General features: G+C 41.7%; 1 protein-coding gene across 1 annotated transcript in view; it reads left to right on the top strand.

Moving 5' to 3' along the window:
- The window catches only part of Polh (polymerase (DNA directed), eta), a 19,667-nt gene extending 3,381 nt beyond the window's left edge, over positions 1–16,286 (top strand). The window contains exons 2-10 of the mRNA XM_013019274.1: positions 700–842; positions 1,005–1,139; positions 3,455–3,672; positions 5,807–5,976; positions 8,171–8,274; positions 10,864–10,983; positions 11,863–11,986; positions 12,886–12,951; positions 16,113–16,286. Of these exons, the coding sequence (XP_012874728.1) occupies positions 706–842; positions 1,005–1,139; positions 3,455–3,672; positions 5,807–5,976; positions 8,171–8,274; positions 10,864–10,983; positions 11,863–11,986; positions 12,886–12,951; positions 16,113–16,286 (1,248 nt within the window). The 5' untranslated portion in view covers positions 700–705. The remainder of the gene's footprint in view (positions 1–699; positions 843–1,004; positions 1,140–3,454; positions 3,673–5,806; positions 5,977–8,170; positions 8,275–10,863; positions 10,984–11,862; positions 11,987–12,885; positions 12,952–16,112) is intronic.
- Positions 16,287–16,671: the final 385 nt, after the last annotated feature.

Raw genomic sequence — 16,671 nt, 5'->3', positions numbered from 1 at the left:
CGGCTTTTTTCTTTTTGCTTATGTGGTGCTGAGGAATCAAACCCAGGGCCTCATGCATGCAAGGCAAGTGCTCTACCACTGAGCCACCTTCCCAGTCCCGTGATGTGGGCTTTTTAGATATGGAGTGTTGGCTATTATTTTTCTACTTCTCTTTTCTCTAACTTACACTGGAGATCTGTTTGTCAACTGGATTACAGTTGGCCCCTTCCTCTACTGATGTACATTGTGGTTTTAATTTGCATTTCCTCATTGCTAATGATGCTGAGCTCATTTGTATGCACCTGTTGGCTATTTATATATCTTCTTTTGTGAATGTTCAGTTTTTCTGAGGATGAGTATTTTTAATGCTTTTACTACTTAATACTTTCATAAAATCACACTAGTTATCCTGGCAGTTGTATATAAAAATGTCTCTTTTTTTTTTTTTAATGCCAGTACTGAGGCTTGAATTTAGGACCTGGTTGCTGTCCCTGGGCTTTTTTGCTCAAGGCTAGCACTCTACCATTTGAACCATAGCTCCACTTTAACTTTTTGGTGATTAATTAGAGGTAAGAGTCTCATGGACTTTTTTCCCAGAGTTGGGTTTGAACCATGGTCCTCAGATCTCAGCCTCTTGAGTAGCTAGGATTACAGGCATGAGCCACCATCTCACAGTGATTAGGTGTATTTCTAATTGTCTGTAAAAACATTGTCTTCCAGAAAAAAATGGCTACTGGACAGGATCGAGTGGTTGCTCTGGTGGACATGGACTGTTTTTTTGTTCAAGTAGAGCAACGGCAAAATCCTCATTTGAGGAACAAACCTTGTGCAGTGGTACAGTACAAAACATGGAAAGGTGGTGGGTATGTATCATTGTTGTTGTTACAACTACCAAGGTTTAATCTATGGAAATACAATCCTGTGCTAGGCATCTTTTATATGTTTATAGCTTGCTCATGTTAAATTTTGGTTGTTTTTGCTTGTGATCATGTAATACTTCTCCCTCTTTATTTTTCTAACCTTAGAATTATTGCAGTGAGTTATGAAGCTCGTGCATTTGGGGTCACTAGAAACATGTGGGCAGATGATGCTAAGAAATTATGTCCAGATCTTCTACTGGCACAAGTTCGTGAGTGCCGTGGAAAAGCTAATCTCACCAAGTAAGAAAACCAATTGTTTAAAGGGACATGGAGGTGTTGGAAATAATAGTCATGAGGGGTGGAACTAGTCTTGCAGATTTTGTTTTGTGGGCTTGGGTATGGCCCAGAGGTAAAGTGTTTGCCTTCATGAGACCCTGGGTTCAATCCCCAGCACCAAAGAAGGAAAAAGAAAGGCAAATTAACATGTAAAGAGGTTCCCTTTGGTCAGTATGTTGTCTCTGAAATGAAAACAGATGTTAACATCTAGTTTAGTAATAGTTTGGAACCACTATTATAATGGCTGCTATCTTTGACACACATTCATTTCCTTAATTGTGTAAAAATAGGTTGTTATAATTGAAACAGTATCTATTGCAAAAAAGTACCTGTGACTCAAAGGCAGCTTAGGAGGGAGGGGATGGGAGGGAAAGAGGAAATAGCTTACACTAAGCAAAAGCAATGTAAATATCACCTGATATGGAAGAAATAGTTGTTTTGTCAAAGCTCATAGAATTCACAAACTTTATAGACCATGATAATGACAGTTTGCCTTGTGAAGGTTAAAATGTGTTTGTGACTAAGTATCACTATATGTGAAATTTATATAACTACCTAATCTCAATAAAAAAATATTTTTTTAAAAAAAGTACCTGTGAGACTCTTATCTCCAATTAACTACTCAAAAAGCGGAAGTGGAGCTGTGGCTTAAGGTGGTAGAGTGCTAGTCTTAAGCAAAAGAGCTCAGGGATAGCACCCAGGCCCTGGGTTCAAGCCTTACAACCACCACCAACAACAAAAGCTCAGGAAAATGCCCAAGCCCTGACTTCAAGCCCCAGGGCCCAAACAAAAAGAAAAAAAACATTAATAGTCTTCCAAGGAAGGCTGAGTCAGACTTTTAGTGAATATCTAGAATTTTTTGCTAGAGTTAAAAGAAAGAGTGGGGCAGGGGCTGGGAATGTGGCTTAGTGGTAGGGTGCTAGCATGCAGGAAGCCCTGGGGTCCATTCCTCAGACACAGAAAAAGCCAGAGGTGGCGCTGTGGCTCAAGTGGTAGAGTGCTAGCCTTAAGCTAGCTCAGGGACAGTGCCTAGGTCCTGAGTTCAAGCCCCAGGGCTGGCAAAAAATATAAAAATTTTAAAAATAAAAAAGAGAGAGACAAGGAGAAAGAGACAGAATTATTTGCCAAAGTTGAATAACCTTAAAGATTGCCTTGTGAATTTAACTGCCTCTTAGTTTTATTAGTTGAGCCTTAGAGGGCTTGAAAAGTGGCTCAGTGGTAGAGTGCTTGCCTCATATGCATGAGGGCCCTGGGTTCGATTCTTCTGCACCACATAAGCAGAAAAAGCTGGAAGAGGTGCTATGGCTCAAGTGGTAGAGCACTAGCCTAGAGCTGAAGAGCTGAAGGACAGTGCCCAGGCCCAGAGTTCAGGCCTCATGACCGACAAAAAAAAAAAAGTTGAGCCTTAGAATGAGAGACACATAGAGAGGTAGGCACAAGCCCCACCCAGTAGCTAATATACTTAGTACTGAGCATAAATTCTAGGTGCTGTGTTAAGCTCTTCATAAGCTTTCATACCTTTTAAATTATTTTAAGTGTTACTTCCCCCTTCATAGGGAGGTTAAGTAATATAAATTCACACAGCAGGCAGATGACTGAGGATTTATTTACATGTTTTTTTAGAGTCCAGTATCCACAGTCTCACAGAACATTATTTTGTGTGGTATGGCGTGGGGACCATCCTTTGGCTTGGGACCTGAGGGGTTTGTGTGTGTGCCCATACATCCGTGCCAGTGTGCCAGTGCCAGTACTGGAGCTTGAGCTCAGGGTCTTCCACTCTTGCTTGGATTTTTCAGTCAGTGCTTTTTTATTCCTACCAATTGAACCACATTTCCACTTCCAACATTTTGGTAGTAATTGGAGATGTCTCACAGATTTGTCTTCCTGAATTGGCTTCAAACTGTGATCCTCAGATCTCAACCTTATGAGTAGTTCAGATTATAGATGTGAGCTACCAGTGCCAGGCTATTTTCTTCCTTTTTAGAGAGATCTTTGCTATAGAGACACGTTAAAGATCTGGGTGGTTTCTGCCTTGGTAATGCTAGCATTTCACTAAAATTTTTGGCACTGCTTCTTCCCTGCTTTTTTTTGGGGGGGTTATATCAGTTATATAGGTATTGCCCTGTATCATTGGTCCTGACTATCTGCTTATTCAATTATGTAACTAGTCTTTGTTAAATTGCTTGTTTCTTGATTATGGAAGTTATTGCTCATTATAAGAGGGTGCTGACAACCTTAAGGTTACCTCTGTCGACTATATGTGTGATCCCTATCCTTAGGTACCGAGAAGCCAGTGTTGAAGTGATGCAGGTAATGTCTCATTTTGCTATCATTGAACGTGCCAGCATCGATGAGGCTTACATAGATCTGACGAGTGCTGTACAAGAGAGACTACAGAAGCTGCAGGGTCAGCCCATCTTGGCAGACTGGTTGCCAAGCACTTACATTGAAGGATTGCCTAAAGATCCAACAAGAGCAGAAGAGGCTGTTCAGAAAGGTATTTCCATACCATTGCTTCTGCTTCCTGCCTTTGGAACCTGCTTTGCTTGGTCAAGCTGATTCTTCATGGAATGGTTCAAAGGAATCTTAAATTACAACCTGAAAGAATTCCAAAGACTCATGTCAGAGGATATACAATCCATTATCATTCCAGGTATATGTATGTTGAGAAGCTATGAAAATTGTATAAAAGTAAATATCTCTTTAGATACAACTAGGTAGCCAGGTGTGGTGCCTCATGCCTATAATCTTAAGAGGCAGAGTTTGGGATGATTGCAATTTGAGGCCAGGAAAACAGGCAGGATGATCAATCATGTAACCACAGGTACACAGGTAATATAGGTATGGAGGATCATGCTCTAAGGCCAGCCTAAAAGCATAAGACCCTATTTGAAAAATAATGAAAGGAAAAAAGAACTGAAGTTGGGAAAATAAATGTAGTTCCTTTGGTTGGTTGGGTTTTAAACTACACAGCTAGAACTAGCTTCCAAAAATATATAAATTTAAGTTTAGATTAAGTTGAGTTAATTATGAATATTTTCTTTTTCTTTTGCCCATTCTGGGACTAAACTCAGGCCTGGGCACCGTCCCTGAGCTTTTTAATTAAGGCTAGTACTCTACCACTTGAGCCACAGCACCACTTCCAGCTTTTTCTTTTCTTTTTTTTTTGGTCAGTCGTGGGGCTTGAACTCTGGGCCTGGGCTCTGTCCCTCAGCTTTTTAGCTCAAGGTGAGCGCTCTACCACTTGAGCCACAGTGCCACTTCTAGTTTTCTAGTGGTTTATTGGAGATAAGAGTCTCACGGACTTTCCTGCCTGGGCTGGCTTTGAACTGTGATCCTGAGATCTCAGCATCCTGAGTAGCTAGGATTACAGGCTTGAGCCACCAGCCCGGCACTTCCAGCTTTTTCTGAAGTTTATTGAGATAAGAGTCTTAGAGCTGAGCCCGGTGGCTCATGCCTGTAATCCTAGCTACTCAGGAGGCTGAGATCTCAGGATCATGGTTCAAAGACAGCCCAGACAGGAAAGTCCATGAAACTTTTTTCTGGGCCTGGGTGCTATCCCTCAGCTCTTCAGCTCAAGGCTAGCACTCTACCACTTGAGCCACAGCGCCACTTCCGGCTTTTTTTTTTCTGCTTATGTGGTGCAGAGGAATCGAACCCAGGGCCTCAAGCATGCAAGGCAAGCGCTCTACCACTGAGCCACCTTCCCAGCCCCCATGAAACATTTATCTCCAGTAAACCACCAGAAAACTGGAATTGGCACTGTGGTTCAAGTGGTAGAGTGCTTGCCTTGAGCTGAAGAGCTGAGGGACAGCGCCCAAGCCCAGAGTTCAAACCACAACTGACCAAAAAAAAAAAAAAATAGTCTCACAGATTTTTTTGCTTGGACTGGCTTTGAACTCCAATCCTCAGATCTCAGCCTCCTGAGTAGCTAGGATTACAGGTGTGAGCCACCAGCACCTGGCTTGAATATTTTCTAACTAGGGCAGATGTTCAAGAGGAAACTGAAGAAAATTTAAGGGAACAAGGGAAAAAATATGCTTTTTAAATCATTGCTCATAGATTGAGGATGAAGCTCAGTAGTAGAGCACTTGCCTAGCACCTGTAAGGCTCTTAAGTTTTTCTCCCTAGCACCACCATCAAAAAAAATCCTTGCTCACGAAAGATGTTACTAATATAAAATATATGTTGCGCATAAGCACTGCAATAATTTTGAAGAAGAAATCAATCTCTTTGTCAGTATTAAGGTTGAACTCAGAGACTGGTGCAGTTACTAGGCAGATACTCATCACTTGAGCCAACTCTGCCAACCTGAAATTAATCTCGTTTAGTTAATGAACTTAAACTGGCTGCATTTTGTTTTATGAAAACCTACATATCTGAAATAGTTGAAATGCAAGGATTTCTATACCTAGAAAATATAGCATGAAGACAAGTACATTCTGGAAAATGTGTCATGCATGATTTCATCATTGTGGGCACATACAGTCCAATCACACACATAGACTTCTAATAGTATACACTGTCATATCTGTAGTCTGTCACTAATCAAATGTCATTAGTTGGCACATGACTGGAAAAGCTAATTTTTAAAATAGCTCAATGTGACACAACTCTTTTTTTTCTTTCAGAGGAAGTGCGAAAACAAGGCTTACTTGAGTGGCTTGATTCTCTTCAGATGGATAACAGCAGCTCTCCAGACCTGCAGCTCACTGTGGGGGCAGTGATTGTGGAGGAAATGAGAGCAGCCATAGAGAGGCAGACCGGTTTCCAGTGTTCCGCTGGAATTTCGCACAACAAGGTGAAGGCTCATCATTGATATATTTAGTTAAATAAAGCAAGGATACATATGAATGAGGGATTCAAATGATTACTATGGACCTTGAAATGAGTTTTTATTAAGAATTCACATTGAGATCTAAATGAAAGTGTTATGTAAAGTTTTAACATGGGACTTGGCATTGCATATGTACCTTCCTCAGAGGCACGGTGAAAATTTACAGGAAATGTTCTTTGTATATGTTAAGATCAACACATAAATTCCTTGATGACTGATAAGAAAAATCATCTTGGAATTTTCATATATTACCCTGCTTTAAAATTCTTTGCAGTGTTAAGAATCAAACTCAGGTCCTTTCTCATGCTGGACAAGAACTCACCACTGAGCTACACCCCTAGCCCTTGGCTTTTTTGAGACAAGGTCTCACTATGTAAATCAGTCTGGCCTAAAATTCGTGTTCCTACTCCTTCCACCTCTGAGTGCTGCCATTACAGGTGTGTGTTACCATGCTTCCTTAACCTGTTTCTTTTATTTTTATTTATTTTTTATTTTTTTTGGGGGGGTCCGGTCATGGGGCCTGAACTCTGGGCCTGGGCGCTGTCTCTCAGCTCTTCAGCTCAAGGCTAGCACTCTACCACTTGAGCCACAGCGCCACTTCTGGCTTTTTTTTCCTGCTTATGTGGTGCTGAGGAATTGAACCCAGGACCTCATGCATGCAAGGCAAGCACTCTACCACTGAGCCACCTTCCCAGCCCCTCTTTTATTTTTCATTTGAATTATTTATATGTTTATTTTTTTGCCATATTGGAGTTTGAACATAGGGCCTTGCTCCTGCTAAGCAGGTGCTTTACCACTTGAACCACATACCCAGCCTGTAATCCTAGATACTCAGGAGGCTGAGATCTGATGATGGTGATTCAAAGCCAGCCTGGGAGAAAAGTCTGTGAGACCCTTATCTCCATTACACACTAGAAAACAGGAAGTGGTGCTGTGGCACCAGTGGTAGACCGCTCACCTTGAGCTGAAGGGCTGAGGGACAGCACCCAGGGTGAGTTCAGGCCCCACGACCACTACCACCAACAAAAATGCAGTAGTAAAATGTTACTAATTTGGACCACTTTCAGTTTAGGAGATACAAACACTCCTCTTTAACCCAGGAGCAGAATAACTAATAATCTGATTAATGGTGAATAAAGTAAAGTACAGTGAGTTTGGGGCCTTCATCATCTTCTAAGGGTAGGTAGAGAAAAGTTGCCAAACTGCCCAGGAAAATTTTTGTTTTCAGGGAGGAAGAAGAAACAATAGTCCCAATAAAATTTAAACCAGACTAATTAATACTGCCTAGTAGAAGTTTCTAGAACATCTCTAATGAATTCAGGAATGATTTTAATACTTTTTTTTTGTCGGTCGTGGGGCTTGAACTCTGGGCCTGGGCGCTGTCCCTCAGCTCTCCCACTTGAGCCACAGGGCCACTTACAGTTTTCTGGTTGTTTATTGGAGATAAGAGTTTCATGGACTTTCCTGCCTGGGGTGGCTTTGAACCATGATCCTCAGATCTCAGCCTCCTGAGTAGTTAGGAATACAGGTGTGAGCCACTGGCTTCTGGCTTTTTTTCCCCCCCAAGAGACTTATCTTCAGTTAACCAGCAAAAATTGGGATATGGAGGCATGGCTTAAATTGGAGAGCACCATTTGAGCAAAAAAAGGCATTGTGAGAGTTTGAGGCCCTGAGTTCAAGCCCCAGTACAAGCAAAAAAAAAGAAAAAGAAAAAAAATGTAACAGGGTAGTAAAACAAATTTGTTTCAGCATGTTCATATGGACACACTAAGAAATGCATTTTAAGTTGTTTTTTTTTTTTCAAAGTTCCACAGTGTTTTGAACCTATCAAAGTGGAAAGGCCTCAAGGAATAAATGGGAAAGGAAAAAACTGATTAGAGGAAATGAGAATGGAACTATAGGAGGAACAGTTAGGATCATCACAACCAGATCGTGTTTTCCATTGAAGATGTATGGAATATAAAGTCCAAGAGCTGGACTTATTTTCTGGATCTATTTTGTTTCTAAGTGGAAACCATTAGTTACAACCCTTAAGCTGAGTCGTGTGTGTGTGTGTGTGTGTGTGTGTCTCTGTGTGTGTGTGTGTGTGTGTGTAATATTTACCAACTCCATAGGAGGGTTAGTAGTACTGAGGTTTTTATACTTTCCATGTTTCTAGGTCCTAGCAAAGCTAGCCTGTGGTCTAAACAAGCCAAACCGCCAGACTCTAGTCTCACATGGGTCAGTGCCGAAGCTCTTCAGCCAAATGCCAATTCACAAAATGTAAGTATTCAGGAAGAGTTCCTTCGCAGTCATGCAAAGACGCTTTCTGCTTGTAGTGTCTTTTGTTCCTTAAAAAGGATTGGAGCAGGGAATATAGGAGAGAGGCAACACAGATAATTTTGAAAAGCACAAAACATTTTAATGAATTTTCAGTTTAGGATAGTACATTGAATATATTAATCCTGAATTTTAAAGAAATGAGCTACATGTTGGATATATGTTCCCTTTTTATTTGTCAGTCAATATAAGTCGTGGGACTTGAACTCTGGGCCTGGGTGCAGTCCCTGAGCTCTTCAGCTCAAGACAGGCACTCTACCACTTAAGCCACAGTACCACTTCTGGTTTTCTGGTGGTTCATTGGAGGTCAGAGTCTCATGGACTTTCCTTCCTGGGCTGGTTTTGAACCGTGATCCTCAGATCTCAGCCTCCTAAGATTTAGGATTACAAGCATGAGCCACCAGTACCTGGCCTTGAATTTTATATTTTTTTACTCTCAAATCAAGGTGTTCAGAACTGCTGACTTGCTCTCAAACTAGGTATAAAAGCAGCCAAATCGCCGGGCGCCAGTGGCTCACGCCTGTAATCCTAGCTACTCAGGAGGCTGAGATCTGAGGATCACGCTTCAAAGCCAGCCCGGGAAGGAAACTCCGTGAAACTCTTATCTCAAATAAACTGCCAGAAAACCAGAAGTGGCGCTGTGGCTCAAGTGGTAAAGCTCTAGTGCTAGCCTTGAGCTGAAGAGCTGAGGGACAGCACTCAAGCCCAGAGTTCAAGCCCTACAACCGACCCAAAAAAAAAAAAAGCAGCCAAATCAAATAAATACTAAATTATGCCCACAGATTGTTCCTGACTAGGATTAGTACTGTTAAAGAGACAAGATATGACAATTCAGAAAGTGATAAAGATGCTATGGCGTATCTGAGTAGGAGTATTTGCTAAATGAATTGTGTAGTTACCAAAATTTGCACACAAACCAGGTGCCAGTGGCACATACCTGTAATCCTACTCTGGAGGATTCAGGTTTGAAGAGTGTAAAGGCAGGAAAGTCTTATGACACATCTCCACTTAACTAGCAAAAAGCCAGACAGAAGTGGAGCTATGGCTCAAGTGGTAGAGCACTAGCCTTGAGTGAGAAAGCTAAGGGCCAGTGCCCAGGCCTTGAGTTCAAGCCCCAGTTACCAACACAGAAAAAGAAAGGGGAAAAAAGTTCCTCCACACAAAGATAGTAATCTGAGAAAGATTTGTGAAAGGGATGAGATTTTGTGGTGAGGTTTGGCATAATTTAGCGTCAGCCAAAAGCAGTAAGGCAGCACTGGGGAATTATTTTGCAAAAAGAAGGGAAAGTCTGCTGGGTGCTGGTGGCTCACGCCTATAATCCTAGCTACTCAGGAGGCTGAGATCTGAGGATCACAGTTCAAAGCCAGCCTGGACAGGAAAGTCCATGAGACTCCATCTCCAATAAACCACTTAGAAAACTGGAAGTGGGCCGGGTGCTGGTGGCTCATGCCTATAATCCTAGCTACTCAGGAGGCCGAGATCTGAGGATCACGGTTCAAAGCCAGCCCGGGCAGGAGAGACCGTGAGACTCCTATCTTCAATAAACCACCAGAAAACCGGAAGTGGCGCTGTAGCTTAAGTGGTAGAGCGCTCGCCTTGAGCTGAAGAGCTGAGGGACAGCGCCCAGGCCCAGAGTTCAAGCCCCACGGCCGACAAAAAAAAAAAAAAAGAAAACTGGAAGTGGCACATTGGCTCAAGTAGTATAGCACTAGCCTTGAGCTGAAGAGCTAAGGGACAGTGTTCAGGCCCAGAGTTCAAGCCCCATGACTGACAAAAAAAAAAAAAGGGAATGAGCTAGTTTACATTCATGAAGCAAGTAATGGAAGATGCTGAACATTAGTAAAGAACACATGATGGTGCCTCAAAAACCAGTTAAAAAAATATTTATTCTGTGCACCAGTGGCTCATGCCTGTAATCCTAGCTGCTCAGGAAGCTGAGATCTAAAGATTGGGGTTCAAAGCCAACTCAGGCAGAAAAGTCCATGTGAGACTCTTATCTCCAGAAACCACTCCAAAACCAGAAGTGGCACTGTGGCTCAAGTGGGAGAGCGCTAACATTAAGCATAAAGAGGCTCAGAGGTAGCACTAAGAGGCCCTGAGTTCAAGCCCCACAACCAACAATAAGAAAAAATAAAATTACACACATACACACACACACATATACACATATATACATATATATAAACCATATTAAGCATAAAAAGTGGTAGCCGAGGAAAAGATTTGTTTGGGATTTGGAATTTAAATCCTCAAATGGAATGAATAGGTATTACACAATTAGTATTTTATGACTTAATAGTAATGAATGACTAATATTTTCTTACGGTATTATTAATTTTTCCCAAGTCCTAAAATTCTGAAAGTATCTGAAGTTCTGTAATCACTTAGCCTTACACTGGAAAACTTCTGAATATTCAGGACTAAACATGCTCTTGTTCCCCTGGATCTTTTGGAGAGCAGCACAATGTCCTGTGTTTGCTATTAATTAGATACTTAGGTTGTGACCTGTAAATTCTTTGTGTCTGTTATCAGCCGTAGTCTTGGAGGAAAGCTTGGGGCCTCCGTCATTGAAATCCTAGGGGTAGAATACATGGGTGAACTAACCCAGTTCACGGAATCCCAGCTCCAGAATCATTTTGGAGAGAAGAATGGGTAAGTGATTCATATTCTCTTCCAATCATAACCTTTATGGATACTCTGAACTCAAATGTAGTTTACAAAAGCAGCAAATAAAATCTAACTTTAGATCCAGGTAATTTCACTAGTTGGTTCTTGCTTTAAAATATATTGTGTGTTCTATCAGTGTAGATTTTTCATATGCCTTGGTGGTTGACTGATAGGAATTTTTAGTTTGAAGCTTAAGTATATACTAGTTTATCATTTTTGTGATACAATATTATTAAGATATTATTATTACTAAGATTCTTACATTTCAGTCTTGGGGGATATGAGGCCAGGGTTGGTGATGCATACTTGTAATCCTAGCACTTGGGAGGTGGAGGCAAGAGGATAACAAGTTTGAGGCCAGCCTCAAATTTGAACTAAACCAAAAAATTGGGAATAGGAGGCTGGGAAGGTGGTTCAGTGGTAGAGTGCTTGCCTTGCATGCATGAGGCCCTGGATTCGATTCTTCAGCACCACATAAGCAGAAAAAGCCGGAAGTGGCGCTGTGGCTCACGTGGTAGAGGGCTAACCTTGAGCTGAAGAGCTGAGGGACAGTGCCCAGGCCCAGTGTTCAGGCCCACAACTAACACACACACAAAAAAAATTGAGAATAGGAATTTTGTGGCTTTGCTTACTGGCACTTTGCCAAAATGCAAATGATGACTTGGCCTCCCAAAACAGAGTAGATGTTCCCCTTGCTAATATTTTCATTGTGCTGGAATTGAGAAGGACAGGAGTTCTGTCAGAGGTCAAGTATACTTAATTTTGTCACATTGGTTTTATAAGATAAATGAGTAATATAGGTATTAGTTTTGTCTACATAATAGTATTTACTTTCGCCTTAAAGTTGTCTACTGGTTTTCTTAGGTCTTGGTTGTATGCCATGTGCCGAGGAATTGAACATGATCCAGTTAAACCCAGGCAGCTACCCAAAACCATTGGCTGTAGCAAGAATTTCCCAGGAAAAACAGCTCTAGCTACACGGGAACAGGTAAGCGGGCACTCTTGGCAGAACATTGTCTCTTTCACAGAAGGTGTTAGTGTGTACGTGTTGGTATCTGTGGAAGCTTCACTAGGTTAGATGGAACTCTATAATGTCAGAAGGGAAGTTTCTTTTTAGGTGTTGAAATTGACTAATTCGTTTTTCTTTTTCCTTTCTTCCACCTAAAATGTACTGAAACTCAAAATGGAGTTTCTTTTCAGTAGGTGGAAACTTAGAAAGCCTACTGAGTCGTGTCTCAGTTGTTGTCACCCTACTGGTCCTGGGGCTTGAACTCAGGGCCTGGGAGCTATCCCTGAGCCTCTTTGCGCTCAAAGCTAGCACTCTACCACTTGAGCCACAGCTCCACTTCCGCCTTTTTTCAGGCTGTCCCCACAGCTCTTTTTTTTTTTTTTTTTGAGTAATTTATTGAAGATCAGAGTGTCATGGGGACTTTTCTGCCTGGACTAGCTTCGAACTACAGTCCTCAGATCTCAACCTTCTAAGTAACTAGGATTACAGGCATGAGCCACCAGTGCCCGGCCACTTGTCTTTTTATACCAGAACTGGAACATACCTGAAATTTACCTGCTATGCCAACGGTAAAGAGAAATGAGAACAATTTTTTTTTTAAATTATGGTCAGGGTCTTGCTTTCCTAGCCCAATCTGGCCTCAAACTTGAGATCATTCTGCCTCAACGTTCCTGACACTGAAATTACGTGTGCATCCTGCCCAGGTGAAAATAAACATTTTGAACTAGAGCAAGACAGAATACTGAAATTTCTATGATCTAGTTACAGGAAGCCATTAGGCACACAAGTTTATGTGGGTTAGATTCGAACAAATCTACTGTCTAGTTCTGTGTCTCGAGTAGCTAAATGAAAAATTAAAAGTTTTGATACTTTTTTAGGTGCAGTGGTGGCTCCTACAATTAGCCCAAGAACTAGAGGAGAGATTGACCAAAGACCGAATTGATGTAAGATTTTCTTGATGCCTAGGGCGAGCTTTGGGATGTAAATACTAACTGCTCTTACTTTATTGAGGAGGAACAAAGATAGGAAAAAGAATTCTGGGTGCATCATCTACAAGTCTACTGAAATGATCAATACTATTGCTGGAGTAGGCCTTCATTGTTCCTTCAGTTGACAGTTGTTATGAGTATATTCAACTTTGTCCACTAGATGTCGCTCAGTTTTCATTTCATCACTGTAAAAGTCCCAGGGGCTTCTTGTCCTTGTATGTGGTACACAGAATGTAGATCCTTGACAATTCATCTGCTTTTAAGCTTCAAAGGACTTTGTGGCTGAAAGAATTCAAGACACAGGTGATCCTGTCACTTTGCTGTTTAGAAACTCCAGTAGCTTCCCTTCATACCTAAGTCATAGTAAGGATTTCTTTTAATTCTACAATTTTTTACCAGTCCTGGGACTTGAACTCAGGGCTTGCTTGGGCACTGTCCCTGAGCTTCTTTTGCTCAAGGCTAGCACTCTACCACTTGAGCCACAGCGTCACTTCTGGCTTTTTCTGTTTATATGGTACTGAGAAATCAAACCCAAGGCTTCATGCATGCTAGGCAAGCACTCTTAACAGTAAGACACATTCCCAGCCCTTAATTCTACAATGATTTAAGCACCTGCTTTTGATCTCTTCTCCCCCTTGATTACTATGTGTTCTCCGTTACCTTTTTTATTTTTTATGCCATTTCTGAGGCTCTACTTTACCTTTTTTTTGCCAGTCTTGGGGCTTGAACTAAGGGGCTAGGCACTGTCCCTGAGCCTCTTTGTGTTCAAAGGTAGTACAATACCACTTGAGGCACAGTGCCACTTTTGTGTTTTTCTGAGTAGTTTATTGGAGAGAAGTCTCTTACAGATTTTCCTGCCTGTTCTGGCTTCGAACCGTGATCCTCAGATCTCTACTTTCTGAGTAGTTACGATTACAAGGCAAGAGCCACTGGTGCCCTGTTTTTTGTTTTTGTTTTTTTTTTATTTTGTCAGTAATGGGGCTTGAGCTTGGGGCCTAGATGCTATCCCTAAGCTTTTTTACTCAAGGCTAGTGCTCTACCACTTGGAGCCACACAGCACCACTTCCAGTTTTCTGCTGGTTTACTGAAGAGAAGAGTCTTGTGGACTTTTCCTGCTCCAGCTGGCTTTGAACAATGATCCTCAGATCTCAGCCACCTCGGTAGTTAGGATTACAGACATAACCCACTGGTGCCTAGCTCACTTCCCACTCTTTTGGGGGAAGACAGTTAATTAGAGATAAGTCTCATGGGCTTTCAGCTGGTTGGCTTTGAACCATGATCCTCAGATCTTAGCCTCCTGAGTAGGTAGGATTTATAGGAATGAGCCACTGCAGCTATAACTTAGAGAGGGAAGCCTCCCTTTTATTTAACACACATAGTAGCTTTCACTTTGGCCTCTTTGGATTTGATCCTTTTTTTCTTCTTTTTGAAGGGAAGGTTGAAGCAGGGTCTCACTACATAGCCTAGACTGGTCTCAACTTATTGATTCTTCTATATGAACAACCTAAGTGCTGGTATTAACAGGCCTGAGCCACTGGATCCTTGCTAACTTGCTGTTCTCTTTGCTCACTGAAATTTGCTTGCTCACTTTATTCAGGTCCACTACCATTTCACCTTCTCATGAGGCCTTCCCAGTCGCCCTCTCACATCAGCCTCCATCAGACTCTGCAGATAATAAGAAGGCTAAAACTGTGGTCATTTCTAGTTTAAGCCTTCTCATTGATTATCTGCACAGACACAAATAGATACTCAATTATGTCTGTGGTTTTCATCAAATTCCTTCATAATTGATTTGTATTCTCATAAGATACAAATTTCTAAAATTTATTTTCTTCAAAAAATAATTTTAGCCAGGTGCCGGTGGCTCATGCCTATAATCCTAGCTACTCAGGAGGCTGAGATCTCAGGATCCCACTTCAAAGACAGCCTCAGCAGGAAAGTCTGTGAGACTCATCTCCAATTAACCATCAGAAAACCAGAAGTGGCACTATGGCTTAAGTGGTAGAGTGCTAGCCTTGAGCTAGAAACTCAGGGACAGCACCTAGGCCCAGAGTTCAAGCCCCACGACTGAACAAAAAATAATAATTTTGTTCTTAACTCATTTGCCTTTTGGGTATTCTTTTCACTAGAATCTTTGATTGAGGGATTTTCTTTTGCCTTCCTGTATTTCTGCTTCTTGACCTGTTAGTTGGTCAACACTAACAAAATTCTGGCCTGACTTCACTCAAGTGAGCCAGTGCCATCTTTCTCTCTAGCAGCTGTGACTCTACAATGTCTTCCATAAGGGACAGAAACTTCACTTTTTCAAGCATAAGAGCATAAAGGCAGAGAAAATTAAAACTTAATTGAAGACTACATGTATTTTTTTTTTTTTTTTTTGGTCAGTCATGGGGCCTGAACTCTGGGCTGTCCCTCAGCTCGTTAGCTCAAGGCTAGCACTCTACCACTAGAACAGCAGCACCACTTCCAACTTTTTCTGCTTATGTGGTGTTGAGGAATCAAACCCAGGGCCTCATGCATGCGAAGTGAGCACTCTACCATTGAGCCACCTTCCCAGCCCCTATTATCCAGTTTTGATATTACTTTTTTGAACTGTTTTCAGAAATTAGAATGTAGTACAATAGGTTTGGGTTAGAATCTTCTTGCCTGGACACCATGTAGTCTTTTTAGGAAGGTCTCATTTTCATGTATTTTGTCCCATTCCCATAGCTGTTCAGAATATCCTATTCTTCCATTCTATCACCCAAATTATGTCCTGTCCAATTGCTTTCCTATCCAGAAAAAAACACAAATTTTTATAGAATTGTGTAATATTTTTGTTCAGAAAGTAGGATTGTAACATATAGAATCTGCACTACTAGCATGTGAGCATGAAAACAGGAAACGTCTTTGTAACTATCACAGTGTCAAACCCAGTGTCTTGTGCATAATAATGTGTATTTGTAGTTTATACAAGTGGCACTGGAATAAACAGCCTGATTCTTGTCTTGCTGACTTGATATTCTTGGCTTTTTCACTGCTTCCAAACCATTCTATCCCTCTTTCTGTAGTTAGTATATAGAACCACAATGCTCCCAGTAGCGGTTTACAAGGCCTCCATCATTGTCCACCCACAGAATGACAGAGTGGCCACCCAGCTGTGTGTGAGCGTTCGAGTGCAAGGAGACAAGCGTCTCAGCAGCCTACGCCGTTGCTGTGCCCTGACCCACTACAACGCTCACAAGATGAGCCAGGATGCACTTGCTGTCCTCAGGAACTGTAATACTGCTGGAACCCATACTGAATGGTGAGGTTTCTTTCTAGTTCATCTTTTCAACCAAAATGTATCCCGTCTTCTCTAAAATGTGTAGGCTCTCTGTGACTGACTAACACTAACTACAGAGGGGATGGCCCTGCATTAAGGGAGAGAACACAAAGTCTAGGCAGTGCAGTTGCTGCTGCTCCACCTGTATTTGGTACAGTCTGATTCTCAGGGCTAGGTGTAAAGCAAGGTAAACCAATACTGTCCCTGCCTATATCAGCTACTCTTTTCAGGAAATGACTACTTGCACTTGGAGAGTACAACTCAAGTTTCAAGAATATTCCTGGAAACTTCTTTCTCACCTCTATGACTATTTTATCTTAAGAGCATTTTTCTTTTTTCTTTTTAGTCAGTTGTGAGGCTTGAACTCTGGG

The sequence above is a fragment of the Dipodomys ordii genome, unplaced genomic scaffold (assembly GCF_000151885.1).
Source record: "Dipodomys ordii isolate 6190 unplaced genomic scaffold, Dord_2.0 Scaffold44, whole genome shotgun sequence".
NCBI lineage: Eukaryota > Metazoa > Chordata > Mammalia > Rodentia > Heteromyidae > Dipodomys > Dipodomys ordii.
This window is presented reverse-complemented; position numbering and strand designations above follow the sequence as displayed.